General features: G+C 39.8%; 1 protein-coding gene across 3 annotated transcripts in view; it reads left to right on the top strand.

The window, feature by feature from the left end:
• Positions 1–21,377, top strand: part of LOC126458056 (probable multidrug resistance-associated protein lethal(2)03659) — a 475,280-nt gene that overhangs the window by 377,520 nt on the left and 76,383 nt on the right. For all 3 annotated transcript variants that reach the window (XR_007585566.1, XM_050094853.1, XM_050094854.1), the window contains 4 exons: positions 1,058–1,164; positions 1,544–1,667; positions 5,769–5,939; positions 9,456–9,583. Coding sequence is in view for 2 of the 3 variants with exons in the window: in XM_050094853.1 (XP_049950810.1) it covers positions 1,058–1,164; positions 1,544–1,667; positions 5,769–5,939; positions 9,456–9,583 (530 nt within the window). In the remaining variant the exon portion in view is untranslated. The remainder of the gene's footprint in view (positions 1–1,057; positions 1,165–1,543; positions 1,668–5,768; positions 5,940–9,455; positions 9,584–21,377) is intronic.

Genomic DNA, 21,377 nt, shown 5'->3' with positions numbered 1-21,377 from the left:
CCATAGTGCTCAGAGCCATTTTATTTTTATCTTGTAATTGCAATAAAACCACAACATCAACTCATTTAAAAGCTGAGTAGTAAGCCAAACTTTTCTTTTGTCCTGTACCTCTGGATAACACATGGGGGAGGGGGCTTGTCATTAAATCCTGAAAACACCTTGGATAATTCGAAGTAAAAATAACCCATTCAAACCCCAGGTAATTGGGGGCTCTGCTGAAGAAAAGCATGAAAATACTGCTCACTAAGTGAAGCAGACAAGGTGTGAGAAAGTGAGCCACCATGTGCATAAAAAACAAACTATGAATGGAATGAAAAATAAACCATTGTGCTTTAGAAAAATTAATGATGTATGCTGAAGGTACAGAAATTATCTAAATTTTCATCATGAATCTAATTTATTTTATGATGGATCTCACTATGAAATTTTCTGTCAGACAACAAGAACACACACATACAAAATTTCTCATTCATTACATGTGAGTTGGTAAATTTTTATGAAACTTATCACAGTGTGGGAGCACAGTTCAACTTTGAAATACAGTGAATTCAATGACAAATATTTCGTTAGGAGTGTGAGGAGCCTCATTTTGCTTGTGTCAAGGTAGTATGAGAGAGACAGAGATACTGGAAAGATTGGTAGTCACATAAAATCTTAAATTCGAAGATAAAAAAAAAAATTCAGGCAATACAAAATGAGGAGTTCTATGATATAATGTAAACCTAGAATAATTGCTTTATAAGTGACAAGTTACGTGGTAAGAGAAGTACAAGAATTTAAGAGCTGTTAAATCTGTTCCAAATTAACAGGCTGTGGAAGAAAAAAAATGCAGAAGTTGGGTGCATTCTGTAGTTTGTTGATTTCTTTGTCTGGTGTTGTTCTTACAAAGGAATCATATCCACACTTTGTTAAAAGTCCAATTTTTTCAGATATATGTTTTAAAAAGAGACTATATTTGCATAAGCAGTGAAAAAAATCATATCAGAGATTATTGTCATGCTAAATTTAATTTAGAAATGATATATGTATTATTGATGACCTTATCCCTGTTTTTCAGCACGCAGCCCTGTATTTTCTCACACCAATGAGTCCCTTCAAGGCCTTCCAACCATTCGTGCCTTTGGTGCACAGAAATTGCTCGAAAAGGAATTTGATCATATTCAAGTATGTCTATTTGATACTTTTCAATATTACATAGACATGAGTCAGACTATGTATCAATTAATTATGTTTATGTTAATATTATTAAAAGGAAAGTTGCTAATCACCATATACTAGACATGCTGAGTCGCAGATAGGCACGACAAACAAAGCTTTTGGCCAAACAGGCCTTCATCAGAACAAACAAAAAACAAGCAAACACACACACACACAAACACACATGCAAATGCAACCCACACACTCATGACCACAGTCTCTGGCTGCCGAGGCCATCTGCGACTCAGCATCTCTACTATATGATGAGAAGCAGCCACCCTTTTCACAATATTGTCATTAACCCATCCTCAATTTTCCATTGTTTGATTATGTTTATATTTTACAGGATGTAAATTCATCTGCTTTTTACATATTTACTGCTATCAGTAGAGCTTTCGGACTTTGGCTGGATTTGGTTTGTGTAGCATATCTTGCTGTTGTCACATATAGCTTTCTAGTCTTGGGACAAGGTAAGTTGTTCAAAACTAGATGAAAAGACTGGAATTATAAAAAATACAAATTACTAATGTCAGGAATAAGGAAACTGTCATTATTTATATACATATATCTTCAATTAACATTGGTTTTGATTGCAGTTGCTTAATTATTTATACCTAATTCCATTGTTAATGAGCACTTAAGTTATTAACATCATTGAAACTTAATCAGTACTGGTGTACTTTTTTCAATATAATAAAAGTTTTTGATTTATATTGTCACATCACTTTATCCAACAAACCTATCTTTCCATACTTTTACAAACTTATTCTTTACTCTGCTATGTATGACTCCAGCCTTAAGATATGTTAAAAAAACTGTTTCACACAGAAAGAGAAAAGAATTCTGTCATTTACAAGTAAAGACACCAAAGCTCCTAGAATATCTAACAACAGAGCTATAAAAATCTGGCATTTCTCCAGTGACGACTGTTACAGATTCATACACATTCAAACTCCACAATATTGCACATATTATGTGTAGATGTAATGGTAAGGAACTGCTAAATGAGTAACATAATATCCATGCATATAACTTGAGCAATTCAGAATACCACCTGCAAAAACATAATGACTATCAAAGACAGCATGCGAAAAAATACCTTTCATCTTCACTTTTTGTTCTCCTTGGCCCCAGTGCTGATTTCAGTATAATCAACGCCCCTGAAAACAGAAGTGAATGAGTGCTGAACACACCTAAAATGATGCATCTCTGGGAGTTGTTCAAAGCAGTTGCCTGCATAGCAGCCCAATGCAGAATAGCAGTGCAACCAGACATATATGCTTATGCTTATATATGCTCAGTGTTATGAAAACCACAAGCTTATCAGCACTAGAAACCAGTAGCTTCAGAAACCGCATGAGGATCCTAATAAATCTAGTGTTGCTTGCAGTGGCTGAAGGCCACAAGTACACAAACTACACTACTAAACAGCCCAACGTTGCACATGCACAAATCGTGGGACGCGACTCAGAGATGCACAGGGGTGCCTTGCACAGAGAACATCCCAGGGTACCTCTGAGAACTACAACACCAAGAATTGCTTCTCAGCTTTTGACAAGATCAATGTGTAGCTTTTTTCCCGGGGGGAGGGGGGGGGATCAGGGTTCTTTATGATAATATACATCAAATCATCAATAAATTTTACAGCTTCACAAACACCAGATCCTTTACACCACACATAAATAGCAGCATCTTGATCCACCTTATGATGTCTATGAGTCCTCGGTACAAAAGGCATTGCAATAAATATAGATGTGCTGTTTTAGGCATGTTTAGCACTCACAAGTTACTGTTTACAAGGTCATCGATAATACTGAAATTAGTATCAGGGCCAAGGAGAAAAATAAAGTGAAGGCGAAAAGCATCGCTGTCCTTGATGTTCGTTGTGTTTTTGCAACTGGATTTTGAATTTTTCCCTCATAAAGGATCTTGGATTTAGTCATCATACTGGATGGCTTACCATGGCCATTGTTCACTGAGTAGGTATTGAGAGAATATATATGTATATAAGCTTTTGTAAAGATCATAAATTAGCAAAGAGCAACATTAATGAAGGTGACCATAATGTATATCTTGACTGCGTAGTTGGCTTTACCTAGATATTACCTGTTCTCTTTGGAACTGATGCTGAACATTCATTGACAAGAGACTGGCATATTGCAACTCATCACTGAAATGTTGCACTTGCAAAGCATTTGGAGCATACACAAGGAAGTTTACTTTTTGTTCATTACCTGGAAAACTGTCACAGAACAAAAGAATCCTGACTGTGGAGCAGTTTATTTTATGTTGTGGAGCAGTTTATTTTACGAGGGCCGTTCAGAAAGTAACCTCCGGTTGATTTAAAAAAATACACCAAGTTAAATAAAAATATTTTAATATATACATCTTACAACTACATCTTTGCACTATTTTTCTACATAGTCTCCATAGCGATTGAGGCACTTATCGTATCTCTTCACAAGCTTTGAAATTCCTTCTGCATAAAAATCACCCGCTTGTGCCTGGAGCCAGCCTGTGACCGCATCTTTGAGCTCTTCGTCGTCATCAAACCGCTGTGACCCGAGCCATTTCTTCAAATGCATGAAGAGGTGATTATCACTTGGCGCCAGGTCTGGGCTGTAAGGTGGATGGTTGATAATGTCCCACTTGAAGGACTCAAGAAGGGCCGTTGTTCTGCGAGCAGAGTGAGGACGGGCGTTATCGTGCAAAAAAACGATACCGGAAGTCAGCATACCACGGCGTTTGTTCTTCATAGCCCGTCGTAACTTTTTTATTGTTTCACAGTACACGTCTTGATTAATGGTCGTACCACGTTCCATGAATTCAACCAACAACACCCCTTTGGCATCCCAAAACACCGTTGCCATCAGTTTTCTGGCAGAAAAATCTTGCGAGGCTTTTCTTGGTTTGGTAGGCGAATTTGAATGTGCCCACATCTTTGATTGTTCTTTTGTCTCAGGGTTCACGTACTTAATCCAGGTTTCGTCACCGGTCACGATTCTGTTTAACAATGGTTCTCCTTCGTCCTCATAACGTGACAGAAAGTCTAATGCAGAGGCCATTCTTTGAGTTTTGTGGTGGTCGGTAAGAATTTTGGGCACCCATCGTGCACAGAACTTACGCTAACCCAATCTTGCTGTCACTATCTCGTGCAAGAGAGTCTTAGAAATCTGTGGAAAACCAGTAGACAACTCCCACATTGAGAAACGTCGATTTTCACGAACTTTTGCATCAACTGTCTGAACGAGTTCGTCAGTCACCAATGATGGTCTACCACTGCTCTCTTCATCATGAACGTTTTCTCGTCCACTTTTAAATAAATGTACCCATTCACGGACAACTCCTTCACTCATAACTCTTGGTCCGTACACGGCACAAAGCTCACAATGAATAGCTGCTGCAGAATATCCTTTGGCTGTAAAAAACCTTATGACAGCACGCACTTCACATTTGGCGGGGTTTTCTATTGCAGCACACATTTCAAACTGCCACAAAAACTAAACTAGCGCAGGTACGACATTCACTCGACCACGGCTTGATGCCGACTGACCTGTCGAATGCGTGAACGCACAGATGGCGTCGCTACTCCCCCCACAACCCGCACTGTGACCAATCGGAGGTTACTTTCTGAACCGCCCTCGTATGTTGTGCCATAAAGTAATTCTTCAGATTTTGGAATGACCTATATTGTTTGGTTTGCTTAATGTTTCATGGGAATTAGTGTCCAACTTTGCTAGTGGGCAGTATTTTCCCATATCAATTTTTAAAAAAATCTCTAAACTCCCTTCTGTTGAGAGTCATGAATTTGGATTAGGATACTAATGTCATATTTGAATATGGAGATTGTGTTGGTGCACTAGTGTCTTTTTAGTCTTCCTTCAATTTACACTTGGTTTGATTCAGACTGTAAGGGTTTCCAAAGTAATCAATATTTGAAAATCTGTAATGTAATTGGATATATAAAAAAATCCACTCTCTAAGCAAAGACAAGAGAACACATACATAGGAAGGAATTTGAATTTTCAAGCTTTTGGAGCCAGTGGCTCCTTATTCTGGCAGAAGGGTTGAAGGGGAAGGAAGAATGGTGAGTAAAAGGGCTTGTGAGGTTTAGGAATGGGGAGAATCTGAAAAATTTGCCCAGAACACTGGGTCAGGGGAGACTTAGTTATCTGGTAAGACTACGGCTGATACATTCCCACGTCATACTCTAACTAAATTGGTGTCCTGTCTTTAATGACCCAACATCTGATACAATTTGATCTTCAATACAGAAAACGAAAGTTGATGTTGTATACTGTGATGGAAGACTTGCAATTCATATAAAGATGAATCAAAGCTGAATTGTTTTGTGTAGATAATTTTAATTTCATGTGCAGTAGAAAATTTGCAGAATCTGCAATTAATAATAATTAATGCTCATTTGTCTAAAGAACTGCCAAAAAATGTAAAGCATTCCTTTCAGAGGGATAATTACACTAACGCAGGTAACATTTGACCTAAAATCATATTAAGTAACCAGTTTGCGGAATTCCTACAACTGTAATTTCTGTTATTGAATGTTCTTGCAGATGTGTTTGGTGGTAGTGTGGGCTTGGCAATCACTCAGTCTCTCAATCTAATAAGGATGTTCCAGTGGGGAATCCGTCAATCAGCTCAGCTTATAAACCAGATGACAGGTGTGGAACGTGTCTTGGAGTTTGCTGGTTTGAAGCCAGAACCATCTCTTGAATCACCTTCTGGTAAGATTATTCATTTCAGGTTTGGCAATAGTATGACAGAGCTAATTTTGCCATTCCTGAATTATGTGCCAGTTATGAGATCAGAGTTGTGAACAAAAACTAACATTTCACATTGAAAGCATGTTTATTAGCACACACACAAGTACAGAAGGGGTTGAACTGCCTGCTTCAGCAGAGAGCGCTCCTATTTATATTTAAATACAGTGTTGGCTTGTGCAGAATTTTAGCAATGTGCTACATTGTGAAGGCCTACAACCGTTAGATTTACAGGGTAGTAATCATAATAAAATTGAATATATTTTACATGTATAAATTGAATTGCTTTTATTTAACTTATATTTAAGATTTATAATTAACAGTTTAGCATTGCAAAGAATAAAATAAAATGAAAGAAAGAGGAAAAGAAATATTGATAGCAATGGGAAATGAAGTCAAGCAGACAAACTGCCAGTCGGAACACTTGACCACTTGGCCATGGTGCCATTATGACAACTGCTGCTTTAAAACCCCTCACACTCTACACTTGCACAATACATTATACACAATTTCAAAGAAAAATACTGATCTTGTACTGTGAGCAATATAACAGTCATAACATTGGAAGTGATGGCATTACATCAGAGCATGCATACTTCAAACAAAAAAAGCAGCTGTGTCCCTTTTCTTGAGTCAATTAATACTGTTTCTTGGTTACCACAGAGAAAGTACTAATAAACTGTTTTCATCCATTTTATTTGCATATCAGCATGCATCCAAAGAGAAATGGTGTGATTTTAGTATGATTTCTGTTCACATTAGAAGAGAAATGTTGTGATTTCCACATCATATTCAGAGAGAAATGTTGTAATTTAAATGTAATATTTACCACTGCTGTAGCACATTAACACATGATAACTGGACACTGCTGCTTAAATAGAATGTTCTAGTGAACAACAATATTTGATAAATAGGCAAGTTCCAAAAACTTACTAAAATCAGAAATGTAAAGTCATAAATTGTAGGAAAAGGTAGGAATCAAACTAGTGGCCTCCATGTTGTTAACCACCTGTTGTAACTGCTACACCACAGTGTATGACAGACAGCATGCAGCATAGCTCTTTCCCTCCTCACAAAATAATGATTCACTGTTTCATGGTGGATTGTAGAATACTGGATCTGGTGTAGTCAGTGATCCTTATGATGATGCTGGAATTTTGGTAATGTAACCACATCCTCATAATCAACATGACATTGAAATAGCATTCTTTCCATTGAGGTATTGTGAACACAGGCAGACCTTCATTCTTATGGTATGAGTTTCCCCTATCACCAATCTGCATTTCAGGACTTCATGCTAAGGACATGATGATGTCCCTACACTTTTGTTTCCGTGGTGTAAAATAATCATCCTCAGCTTTGTATATGATATCTGACAAGCAATATTGGATTTAGTATGGGCCAAAGTAGCACTATCTGTTGGCCATGTAGGATTTTCACCTGGAGCAGACACAATCCAGAGATGATAACCCAATTTCATGCATGTTTGAGAGTGACCTTGGCTAGGATGCAGTGATGGGCTTCATTTGCAGGCTTATAGTAGCCACTAGCAGTTGCTCAGTGTGCATAGAACAGCCCTCCTATTTGATTTTTTGCTAGTTAATAATCAGTGAACACTATTCTTTTTTCTATACAGTACTGTATGTCATGAACAGAGCATCTACAATGGAAAAATATCTGTGAAGTGTCCTCTGTTTTCCAAATATCTGTTTTTCTGCGCAGCAGTTGCATTGGTGAGATAGACAGTTGCATCTGAATCATCAAGAACTTGGATCTTGTCTGAAAGTTACAGCAAATGTCTGGAGTTTCTGACTCCATTGCTCACTATTGGTCTGGCATTTAGAGGTTAGTGACAATGAGTGACAAGGTTATTCTTTGACTAACATTGTTACCTGCTCCTGGGTTGGGGTGACAATCAGTGCTGTTACTTGAAGCTGTGTGGTTTCAACATCAACAGATCTCATAAACCCTCATCTCTCTTCTATTACTATTAGCTGTATTAGTGATATGAGGTCCTGATGGTCTCCCACATCTTTTGGCGTACTCTCTTCTGGTGAATTGCCTCAATGTGCTAGCACCATTTGATGAAGCTTTGTGCTGTCTAGTTTAGGTTTCTGCATGTTCCATGGATCATATTTGCAACAACTCACCATGATATGGAATGTCTAAGTAGGCTCAATGGTGATATCCTTCAAAATCAGTGCTTAGTAAACTCCTCTGTCATGCCCTTCATCAGGTGTGAAACCATGCTGACTTTTGTCATATTAAGATTCACAGTCCCAAATCAATTTGTACATACAACTGTTGTCATATCCCTCTGGCACTGGGATCCGTCTCTTTGTTATTCTTTAGCTGCATGATTTTCTTTTGGTTGTCATGGTTGTCATCAAATGTTTTCCTAATTTCTGGCTGAAATTTCTTCCACGTCTTAAGCTTTTCTTATTGTTTCAACCCACTGCTGGCCTGTGCCATCCATATGAAAGTAAAAGACATTGGCAAGACAAATCATGTCTTTCCATCTGCTGTATTTAGCAATACAGTTGAAACCCTTTAGCCATTTCATTAGATGCTGGCCAGCATCTATTGAAAACTCTGAATCATGCAAAAACTGTGGAGAGAAAAACATTTTCAAAACTAGTGAATTACAAAGAGATGTATTATAGTGTAAATGGATAGATAAAAAATCTACTCACCAAGCGATGGAAGGGGAACACACATGCAAAATGATTTAACTTTTACAATCTTCCACAGCCAGTGCCTCCTTCTTCTGGCAGAAGAGGGGTGAAGAAAAAATACTGGAGAGGTTTAGGGAGAGGGGTACAGTTCAGAAAAAGCACCCAGAACCCCAGGTCAGGGAGAGGATGAGAAGGAAGACTGCAGTGTTCTCCTACTGCTGCTTGGTGAATAGATTTCACATCTATCCATTTACATTATATTATCAAAGGTATGTATTAGTCATTCAGAACACTTAAGAATGGAAGAATAAAACATTTAAATTGAGACTGATGTAAGAAATTGAACTCTGGAATATAAATTGCATTGTGTGTAAAGTGAATTGCAAGTAAACAGTCATTCAAAGTAACACTTACATTGGCAAGCCACCTTCAAAGAAATAAATAAAAAGAAAATACAATCTGACTATAGCAAAAAGAGATAGCAGTTATGTGTGCATGAGGTGAGCTTACTTGTGTGAATGTGTGTTTGTTTTCTTTTCTGAAGAAGCTTTTGGCTGGAAGCTCACTGTGTAACAGTTTTTCATAGCACCTGTCTGTAATTCACGGTTCATCTTTATGGTGAGTAGCAATCGATTTTTTCCTTATATTATTTATATAACCTGGAGTTTCTGTTGTTTAAGAGCCATGATAACATGCATATCTGACAGAACACACATTTTAAGGTTATTTTCCTTATATTATTAAATAATGATGCATGTGATTAATAGTTGTTGAGCATTCTTATAATCAGTGTTTAATACTTCAGGAAGAATGCCACCTTCCAACTGGCCAGCAACAGGACAAATCAAGTTTCATCATGTGTTCTTAAAGTATAGTGAAAATTCTCCACCTGTACTGAAGGATTTAAATTTCACTATAATGCCTCAAGAAAAGGTTTGTTGTGAAGTTTATTGTTTCTTACTTACTATTGTGAAGCACACAAATTACTTAGTTCTGAACCCCTAGCAACTTCATTAACTACCCAAACATTTAAAGAATGTCCCATTTCTTATTAAGTTAATATTGATTATGTGTAATAATAAAACAATACATTTATTTTATATCAAATAGCCAGCTAAGGACCATGATAAGCCTGCAACTATCATGATGGATGTTCTCAGTTTTAAGGAAGAGTTTTTCATCATTGATAGGTGTCTAGCATGGTTTTCATCTCACCATTTAGCACCAGTTGTTCGTTTCTCATCTCAGAAGTCCCAGACATAACTACAGCTTTTCTAAAGATGTCTCAGCTTTGTGCCTCTTCTGGTTACATACCTATTTCCTGGAAGTCTTTTCCGATCACAGTATTTTTATTTTTGGTTTTGAGTCAAAGATGCTGAAGATGTCTATTTGGAATCATTCAGTCTTCTTATGTGGTTATAAAACGAAACTCGGAATTGGTGCATTATGTCCATAATATTTTGTACTTTAGAACATATTTCTTAATTCAGTTTTTCTGTAGATACAATTTTTTATACGAGGGCAGTTCAATAAGTAATGCAACACATTGTTTTTCTTGGCCAGTTTTGGTTGAAAAAACTGGAAATTTCTTGTGGAATATTTTCAAACATTCCTGCTTCGTCTCGTAGAGTTTCATTGACTTCCGACAGGTGGCAGCGCTGTACGGAGCTGTTAAAATGGCGTCTGTAACGGATGTGCGTTGCAAACAACGGGCAGTGATCGAGTTTCTTTTGGCGGAAAACCAGGGCATCTCAGATATTCATAGGCGCTTGCAGAATGTCTATGGTGATCTGGCAGTGGACAAAAGCATGGTGAGTCATTGGGCAAAGCGTGTGTCATCATCGCCGCAAGGTCAAGCAAGAATGTCTGATCTCCCGCGTGCGGGCCGGCCGTGCACAGCTGTGACTCCTGCAATGGCGGAGCGTGCGAACACACTCTTTCAAGATGATCGACGGATCACCATCAAACAACTCAGTGCTCAACTTGACATCTCTGTTGGTAGTGCTGTCACAATTGTTCACCAGTTGGGATATTCAAAGGTTTGTTCCCGCTGGGTCCCTCGTTGTCTAACCGAACACCATAAAGAGCAAAGGAGAACCATCTGTGCGGAATTGCTTGCTCGTCATGTGGCTGAGGGTGACAATTTCTTGTCAAAGATTGTTACAGGTGATGAAACATGGGTTCATCACTTCGAACCTGAAAGAAAACGGCAATCAATGGAGTGGCGCCACACCCACTCCCCTACCAAGAAAAAGTTTAAAGCCATACCCTCAGCCGGTAAAGTCATGGTTACAGTCTTCTGGGACGCTGAAGGGGTTATTCTGTTCGATGTCCTTCCCCATGGTCAAACGATCAACTCTGAAGTGTATTGTGCTACTCTTCAGAAATTGAAGAAACGACTTCAGCGTGTTCGTAGGCACAAAAATCTGAACGAACTTCTCCTTCTTCATGACAACGCAAGACCTCACACAAGTCTTCGCACCCGAGAGGAGCTCACAAAACTTCAGTGGACTGTTCTTCCTCATGCACCCTACAGCCCCTATCTTGCACCGTCGGATTTCCATATGTTTGGCCCAATGAAGGACGCAATCCGTGGGAGGCACTACGCGGATGATGAAGAAGTTATTGGTGCAGTACGACGTTGGCTCCGACATCGACCAGTGGAATGGTACTGTGCAGGCATACAGGCCCTCATTTCAAGGTGGCGTAAGGCCGTAGCATTGAATGGAGATTACGTTGAAAAATAGTGTTGTGTAGCTAAAAGATTGGGGAATAACTTTCAATGCTGAATAAAACAACCCCTGTTTCAGAAAAAAATGTGTTGCATTACTTATTGAACTGCCCTCGTAATTTGGACCCAGTATATTACATAGGGTCTTTATCTCTTTTCTTCATAATTCCACTAGTAAACATCTCTCAGAAAGCATAAGACACTCACATGCATACAGGCACACCAGTTTTACGACCGAATTGTAATGATGAACTTTGTTATTTATGGAAAAGCACTTTTTGTTGTAAATGTGTCATGTCGCTTGGAAAGCTATTGACGTTTTTCTGGTCCTTGCTTTGAAGGTTCTTCATCTAGCCTCTTAGCTGCAATCCATTCACCAGATATTTAAACCTGTCTACAGGTTTTATTGTTCTGTAGCCTATTTGGTACTGAATGGGTTGTAGCACCCTTGATATTTGTTATTACTTCTGTGTGTGTGTGTGTGTGTGTGTGTGTGTGTGTGTGTGTGTGTTTCAAAATCTTCTATCCTTATGGCAATATGTCATCTGTAAAAACTAAATACAGTAGTCTGTTTCCACACCTTTCTTCTTATTCTCTGAAATGTTTAAACAGGTTCCAGAGTTTTAATTCCTTGTGCCAGCTTTGTATTATTTTTTTCCAGTATGCAACTGGACAAGAATAATGAAGATCCATCATCCTGCAAAATTCTTGGTGTGATTCCAAATGTTTAGAGAGACTTCCTCAAAATTTGACATTGTCCTTTATGTTGGCCATGGTTGCTCTTGTACTATAATCCCTAGCATTTTTTAATTGACAACCATTTCTGCCAGTATACTGAAGGAGTCATATGCCTTTCTAAAACCTACAAAAGTAGATACATATTGTCTGCCTCTCAGTATTTGAAATCTTATTAATGTTTTCAGATTTTGTATTTGTTCTGCTGTAAACCAGACTTTTCAGAATCATCCTTGGTATTATCTCAGTTTATTCATGACTTGTTATGCTCCCCATTAAGATTAATTGTGATATTTCATCCTTGTTATTATCTCAGTTTGTTCCTGACTTGTTATGTTCCTCATTAAGATGAATTGTGATACTATCTTGCACATTACTAGGAGTAATGCGATGCCATAAAAATTGTTCAATTCTGTAGTGTGGCCTTTCTTATGCAGGCAATGAATCACTCTTACTTCCAATCATATTGTAGTTCTTTGTTCTGCTGTGGGAACACTGCACCGACAAAGCGGATTGCTGACAGTGATCTTGAAACCCAGGTACAAACACTGTGATAGTCAAACTGGCTCATGGCTTTGTTGTTTTTGGTTGCTTGTCTAGTGAATGCTCTGTATGATATGAAAAATGTTCTACATTGTACATTGGTTCTATGATTATTCACCACCGTCATTGCCTATACCCTGTAAAATCACATTGGTGACTGTGTGTGACCATGTTCACATGTAATTTTGTCATTTCTTACTATTGTGTAGCTATAGTGCTGCCATTGTGCCACCATTGTGGACGACAATTGATGCATGTAGACAACAATTTTCATGGCATGACATTGGATGCTACAGATAACACCCCACATGTAGCTTGTATGGTAAAATGTGACACTCCAATTGCAGACTGTCACACACAGTGTGCAACCCTGCTGAACAGTGGAATGTAAAAACTATGTACTTTGTCATCATGCATGGGACCTTGTTCTTGGTTCAAATGGCTCTGAGCACTATGGGACTTAACTGCTGAGGTCATCAGTCCCCTATAACTTAGAACTACTTAAACCTAACTAACCTAAGGACATCACACACATCCATGCCCGAGGCAGGATTCGAACCTGTGACCGTAGCGGTCAGGCGGTTCCAGACTGTAATGCCTAGAGCCACTCGGCCACTCCAGCCGGCGGACCTTTTTCTATTCACAAACTGGGTAACACCTGAGCCACAGCAGTCCAACTGGTTGTATTTGTGCCTACTCGCTGTAGAAGAGACATGAACCATTTCAAGTGTGAATCTGATCATGCTGGTCCTCATGCAACTGGTTGCATCCCTCCCCCATCATCTACCATGCATCATGTCACATATGGACAATATTTACTCAGCTGTTCTTCCATTATGAACATTGCCTTGCCAATCTACCAACTACTGGACACACTTCAAACTACCACCATTCCAGCCAGATACTCCAACATTATGGTTAGCCATTGTGGACAGCATCTAGCATCTTCAGATCCAGTGACATCAGTGACGGCTTGAAATTTGTTACCCGGCTAAGCCAGTTTGGGGAACATGTGGACACAGCAGGTGTTATAATCCTCAGCCTCTCCTCACCGATCCCCCACTCCTCTACCAACTGACCCACACCATCACATCATTTATGAAACAGTTTTAAGCAACAAGACTCCATTTTATTTTTGGCATCAACTCTGCACACAGATCGACCTTGACCTCATCCCTGAGCATTAGTTAAGGTCCGTGTGTTGGGAATCTCCACCCTGTAAGACCAACTAACCATGGTCACCCATGAGCACAAACCATTACAAGTATGCCTTAAACTTTCTGACTGGATATACTCTGTCATACAACACAGACATTGCAGCACTAATGTCAGCAACAATGACAGGGTGCATGACTCACAACTTCAATGTCAGTACAAATGATGGCCTGCTAACCTAGCTGAGCCAACACTGCCCAACTTCCACCAATGCTGATGTCACTGCACCCGGCTGAAGCAATGATCTTCATGTGGCATCAACAAACCACATCTTCCCCACCATCCATGCCACACCTGCACCTGTGGAGAACATTGCAAACTACGTTGTGTCCACACTTGCTTAGCATGCCATCAACCACAATGTGCCTGCACAGAATCACTTTCATTAGTTTCATGCAACATACTCTGATTCTACCAATTGCCATCCTCCATGCAATTTCCCAAATTACATACTAGATTCATTGTATATGCACCAGACCAAACATGATATTTAGATTGTCTCAGTTCTACAAATGACAACGGTGGATTACATCTGCCCTATCTCTTTCTTAATAACAGACTTTTTGTAAATGACCACATCTGGCTATACCTCGTTGACATAGGCTCAGATTTCAGCACTTCACTGCCCATCTCACTAGGCCAAACACTATCCCACAGGCCTGCTCAACTCCACAGAGCAAATGATTAAACAATCCAAGTCTTTTGCTCACAAGTCTGTACACTAGACCTTGTCTCCCATCTCACTAGGCCAAACACTATCCCACAGGCCTGCTCAACTCCACAGAGCAAATGATTAAACAATCCAAGTCTTTTGCTCACAAGTCTGTACACTAGACCTTGTCTTCAACGAAGAATTCACTTGGACATTTATCATCACGGATGTAGCAGAACCAGTTATCAGTGCAGACTTTCTCCAGCACTTACACTTAGTGCAATACCTGACTAAGGTGTTCTAACTCACACAACCTGTGGCCACTCTGCTTCTGGTGTACTTGGTCATGCCTTTTAAGCAGCCCACCACAACAGAACAGGCCTCTCTGCACTCCTATGCTCCTACCACCACCTCACATGGATGTGTCTGATGCTCATTGGCTTCTCCAGGAATGGCTCCACAACTTCGACTGTATTCAACCCATCCAAGAACTCCTTTGTGACACACGTGAATTGAGCTTCCACTTACATTGCGACAACAACATCATCAAATATAAGAATGTCATGCAACACAACATATTCATGACTGGTTACGTCAACTGTCTTCAACTGTTGCCTCCAACTCTCTGATATCTCTACACCACACCAATCCAGCACCTCTAATGCCACCCAAGAATAAGCTCACTACACCACTCCCTGCTACCCCAGAAAAAGTCAGGTCTGCACCGCTTATTTATTACTGAATCTTAGTGCACCCCTCACTGGAGTTACTCAGGCAGCATGCCATTAAGAACAGAACCATCCAAAAGGTACACCTGGGCACCCAGTATGACACAGACCTCACTGGCTGCTGCCTGATCTACTGAGGGCTGCCAAAGCAGCAGTGGATGAGCTCTTACAAGCATGGATAGTTCACACCTCTGATAGTTCATGGGTTTCTCCTTTTTTAAAAAAGAAAAAAACGCCACAACAGATCTCTCATGTTGTGCAATGATTACACAATACTCAGTGGTCGTTTCAGTATGGACAGAACTTCATTCATTAGTTAGTGAACGCCTCTGTTTACCTACAAATACCTATGTGCCCAGACAAAATTCACAAAAGGCTATTGTCATGCATTTTGGTTTGGTTGGGTGAAAGTTCATGCAGTACAGACTAAAGGATATAACACAAATATGGCAGTACTTCATTGATTGTTTAATCTTCAAATTCCCATTCTGTTATACTTAACTAATGAGGAATCTCACAACAACCACTTCAGGCAAGTTTTTGATGCCTTCTCTCTCAACAGTGTCATAATCAATGGAGACAAATGTCAATTTTGACTCAGAGAAGTCGTATTCCACAGTCACATTGTCAATTTATTGGATATCCATACCACACCATAATGCATAGAGTATCCAACTACTGACTCCACCGCAAGAATGATAAATTGCTACAGAAGATACCTTCCACAGACAGCCTATCTGCAAGTGCTGTTAACACAAGCTCACACCAGCAAGAATACGAGCACCAAATGCAAACTCGCAAGGACAGGAAGATGGAATCTGCTTTTCAAAGCATTAATAACAGCCTTACCCAAGTCATCACCTTGGCACATCCCCTTCCTCATGCACAGCCCATCATAACAGCAGAAGCAAGTGACACCACTATCAGACTGTGCAACGACAAGAGGTGGGATGCATGCGGCAGCCACTCCATTTCTTCTCACTCAAACTCACATCTTCACAAAGTAAGTGGCCTGTGTATGACAGGGAGTTACTGGTAGTTTATGAAACAGTATGCCATTTCAGAAGGACATAGAAGGTTGCCACCTGTTATCTACACCAACCATTGCGCACTTAGCAGATTATTTTTCATGCATCAGCGCCTTGTCATCAACTCTTGACTATGGTCAGTTTGCTGAGGCACAACAATGTGTTGAACTGTTGCAAGCCCTCATTCATGACCCATCCATGAATCTACAGATTGAATCTCATCCTGTCCCAGGGGTGTCCTGCCCTTTACTCTATGACATTTTCAAAATTGGACATGCCGTCCTGTAGCTTAACAATTCTGCCATGTTATACTCAAACAGCTCCACAATTTGTCATAACTGGGCATTCACCCAACCACCCACCTAGTGACAGACAGATTATACACTTTGTGCTCATGTATGTGTCCCATGTCAAAAGAGCAAAGTCTCAAGACACCGCAGCTGCCCGTAGGACATTTTGAAATCCATAAAGGGTGCTTACAACATGTACATTTGACTGCCCCATGTCCGTCACAACAACCCAAGTGGGAAGTTCAGATCTGCACTCTTCCTTGAACTATGCAACATGACAGAAACTAAGTGATTCAGAACCACAGCATACAATCCTCAAAAGTGATGATCTGGTCAAACAGTGACACCAGATGTTAAAGGTGGCCCTGATGTATCATGGAGGACTGTGGACTGAGGGATTCCTGTGAGTCCTCCTGAGTTTCCAACGCACAAAAACAAAACCTTGAAGCCTCACTGGCCAAAATTCTGTACAACCAGACATTACCCCTATCAACACCCTTCACACTCCCAGTCCTGATGCTGATATGCACTCATGCTACAGCTGGCCCCTCTGCAAGCCAACCACCTCCACATTTACTGCCTTTACGCCATCTGATGTATGCCACAACCCAATGACCTCATCGCTACAGATCACACTGCACATGGAAGTCCTACCCATCTCTGTACAGCCCCACTGACACATCACTCCATGCAGCCTCCCTCACAGTGCTGTGCACTAAGCCCACCACCCCCTCCCCCACCTGGCTCTGTGGGAACACTGTACCTACAAATAGGATAATTGTCAGTCGACCGGAGTCCTTGGCAGTAACTCACTGAAAGTCAGTCTGCCTTATGGCTTTGTTGTGTTTGGTTGCTTGTCTTGTTTGTGCTCTGTGTGATAACAAAAGCATTCTACATTGTATCCAGGTTGTGTGATTATTCACCACCATCACTACTTATATCCAGTCTCATAAACTGATGGAGAGCTGCATGCTGAAGACATGCCCCTCCATCTCTGCATCCATGACACCTGTGGGCTGAGGATGACATGGCAGCTGGTTGGTACTGTTGGCCTTCGTGGCCTGTTCGGACAGAGTTTAGTTTTTTATCACCACTTATACCCTGTAGAACCATATGCCCATATGTTTTTCATGGTTTAATGTGAAATATTTATTGCTTTTTGAGGTGGAAGCTTCCATAATTCTGCTATTGTGGAGTCTTTCCCATCAGCTGTTTTGTGTTTTAGTCTGTGAATATTGTGTTTGATGTCCTTGTAATCTGGTGAAGGAGACAGCCCATTTTTACCATGTAGTTTATTAGTTCTGATTGGATTAATTAATTTTTCACAACTTAAAAGTTTCTTAAGGTATTTGCAAGTATAATAGTCTGTTTTTCTTTTTGTTCCATTAAGATTCCATCTTTCATTTGAAAACATGTGGGGAGTTTTATCCTCCTCTTAAAAATTTCTTTAATATTTGTGAGGTTCATTTAATTGATAGTTGTCCAATAATTCCTTAGCATACTTATGATTCCCACTATGAATTTGTTTTGTTTGGTCCTGCTTCTCATAGTGAATTTGTTTTGCTTTGTGTGCTCACTGGCTTTCATTGAACCAGACGTCTTCTTCCTTGGGTGTATGATATTTTCTCCAAAGAGTTAAATGATCCTTTTGTGTCAGCTTACAATTAATATCCTCCTGAGTGTGTTTCTTTCTATTTTAGTCCCTGCTCTCTCTCTCTCTCTCTCCCTCCCTCCCTCCCTCCCTCCCTCCCTCCCTCCCTCCCTCCCTCCCTCCCTCCCTCCCTCCCTCCCTCTCTCTCTCTCTCTCCCCCCCTCTCTCCCCCCTCCAACCCTCTCCCTCTCCCTTCCTCCCCCCCCCCCCACCACCACCAGGAGGTAACTACCTAGCTCCCTACCTTCCTATGTACCTATCTATCTATGCTGTGTATGATGATGTCCATGTCGTTTTTCTTCCTGGCTAGACATCTACATCTACATCTATACTTTGCAAACCACCATGAAGTGCATGACAGAGGGTACATCCTATTGCACCAGTTATTACAGTTTCTTTTCATTTCATTGACATATGGAGTGTGGGAAGAATGATTGTTTGAATGCCTCTGTGCATGCTGTAATTATTCTAATCTTGTCCTCACACTCTCTATGTGAGCAATATGTAGGGGATTGTGGTATATTCCTAGAGCCATCATTTAAAGCTAGCTCATGAAACTTTATTGATAGACTTTCTTGGGACATCGTACATCTATCTTCAAGAATCTGCTGGTTGAGTTTTGTCAGTATATCTGGGAGACTCTCCCACGGATCAAACAAACCTATGACCATTCATGTTGTCCTTCTCTGAATACATTCAATTCTGTTGTTAGTCCTATTTGGTATAGGTCTCACACACTTGAGCACTATTCTAGAACCAGTCACATGAGTGATTTGCGAGCAATCTCCTTTGCAGACTGACTGCACTTCCCCAGTATTTTACCAATAAACTGAAGTCTACCACCTGCTTTGCCTTGCCACAGTGGATACAGCGACTCCTGTCAGATCACCGAAGTTAAGCGCTGTCGGGTGTGGCTGACACTTGAATGGGTGACCATCGAAGCCGCCATGTGCTGTTGCCATTTTTCGGGGTGCACTCAGCCTCATGATGCCAATTGAGGAGCTACTCGACTGAATAGTAACGGCTCCAGTCAAAGAAAACCATCATGATAACCGGGAGAGCAGTGTGCTGACCACATGCCCCTCCTATCTGCATCCTCAGCTGAGGATGACACTGTGGTCAGATGGTCCTGATGGGTCAAATGTGGCCTGAAAATGGAGTGCTACCACCTGCTTTATCCACAACTGAGACTATGTGATCATTTCATTCCATATACCTTCAATGTGTTACACTCAGGTATTTGTATGATTTGATCAGTTCTAACTGTGACTCACTGATACTGTAATTGTAGGATACTTCATTTTTTCATTTTCTGAAGTGCAAAATGTTACATTCTTGAACATTTAAAGCAAGTTTCCAATCTTTGTGCCACTTTGAAATCTTATCAAGATCTGGCTGAACATTTATGCAACTTCTTTCAGACAGTACTTCATAATAGATAATTGCATCATCTGCAAAAGTCTGACATTACTGTTAATATTGTGCTCGAGGTCATTAACGTACACCATGTACAGCAAGGGTTCCAACAGACTTCCTGGAGACACATCCAAAGTTACTTCTGCATTTGATGATGACTCTTCATCCAACATAACATTCTGTTTTGATGCCCCATATGATCATACTTTTGACTATAAGTGTAGGTTTGGCACTGAATCAGATGCCTTTCAGAAATTAAAAATACTGCAAAATTGTGTGGACATTGTTGAAGATTATATTTCTCAGGTAATTCAATGAGTTGTTTTCCATTTTAGTTGACCCTTTTATGCACCATGTAGAACTCAACAATATTCGTATACTTTGGTTTCCATCCAACTTTTGCATTAAAATCACTCAGTGAGATTTTTGTGTCATGATTCAGGATCTTCACTATTCTGGTACCTGCTGTACTCTAGAATTAATATGGCTTTTTTTTTCAAAGTCCTTATGATTTTTGTCGTTGTTGGGCCTTAGATCTTAATAAAACTACAGTATGTGTTTTTCTTCACACGGTGCATTGTTATCAAATAGGATGTGTCATTTATGGGTTCAAAGTTTGAGACAGATCTAAGGATTTTGTTGTTGACAACAAAGGATGTGCTGGAACACTCGATGTCCTTCATAACTCTCTTGTGGGATTTGCTCTTAAAGAATCAGTATCCATCTGATTTAAAAATTTCTTTATCTGTAAAGTGAGTTTCCTCCAATACTACTACTAAAATTTAATTTTACTGGAGAACTTTAGTCAGTTTTTTCATCATCACAGTTCATACTAATGAGCTTATGTGATGTGTTGTTAAGATCATCCTACATTTGTGTTAAAGTGTATGGGACATTTTGGGACTTCCAAGACATTCTGTCTTGTCTTTAGCATGATGTCACTTCCATCCGTTACACCCTCCAGAATCTGAACAGGACGCTTGCATTGCATTTCAGTGACCAGAGAATTATCATATGGGGTACTAATTTGATTTCATTGTGCCATTACGCTCTTTTATCTTGAGTTTGTTTGGTAGTAATTACTCACACCTAACGCAACCCAGTGTTGTCAGTCCTGGATTGCCTTGATTTTGACATCTACATTGCACCTTCTTTTATATGAGCTTACGTTCGACAACAGCATTACTGGGTTTTTCATTCCAGCTTGCAATACCCCTGGCAGAGTTATTACAATAATAATTATAATTATTATTACTGCTGTTACTAAACTGTAATCTTGTGATTGCACTAATTTAATTAACATCCTCAGTGGTATATGCATTCTTGCTTTGCCGCTTGGTGATACTCATGTGAAAACTCAGAGTCTTGTGGCTTTGTTACTGGCTTCAAGCCCAAACTAACAATGTCTGCATCTTTTGTAGTTGCTGCAGTTGAATATTTGATCTGTGTACATAGTATAAGAAGCTAGATTTTGGGACTGGATAGTATAAAAATCTGGTAGGGCATGTTGATACATGAACTGAATGACAGCACAATAATGCTAGATAATTTACAGCAAATATCTTTTTAAGGTACTGAAGGATAATGTAACTAGAAAATGTGCCAGACAAAAGAAATAACAGAAGAAAGAGGAAAACACAGTTAGCAGATACAACTAAACAAAATTAAGCAAAAGAATGAGATCACTGAGTTTCTTGATTTTTATCAGAGAGTGATTTATAGGAGATTGGTTTCAAAT

The sequence above is a fragment of the Schistocerca serialis genome, chromosome 2 (genome assembly GCF_023864345.2).
Source record: "Schistocerca serialis cubense isolate TAMUIC-IGC-003099 chromosome 2, iqSchSeri2.2, whole genome shotgun sequence".
Classification (NCBI taxonomy): Eukaryota; Metazoa; Arthropoda; class Insecta; order Orthoptera; family Acrididae; genus Schistocerca; species Schistocerca serialis.
Note: the sequence above shows the minus strand (reverse complement) of the source record. Positions and strands in the feature narration are given on the sequence as shown.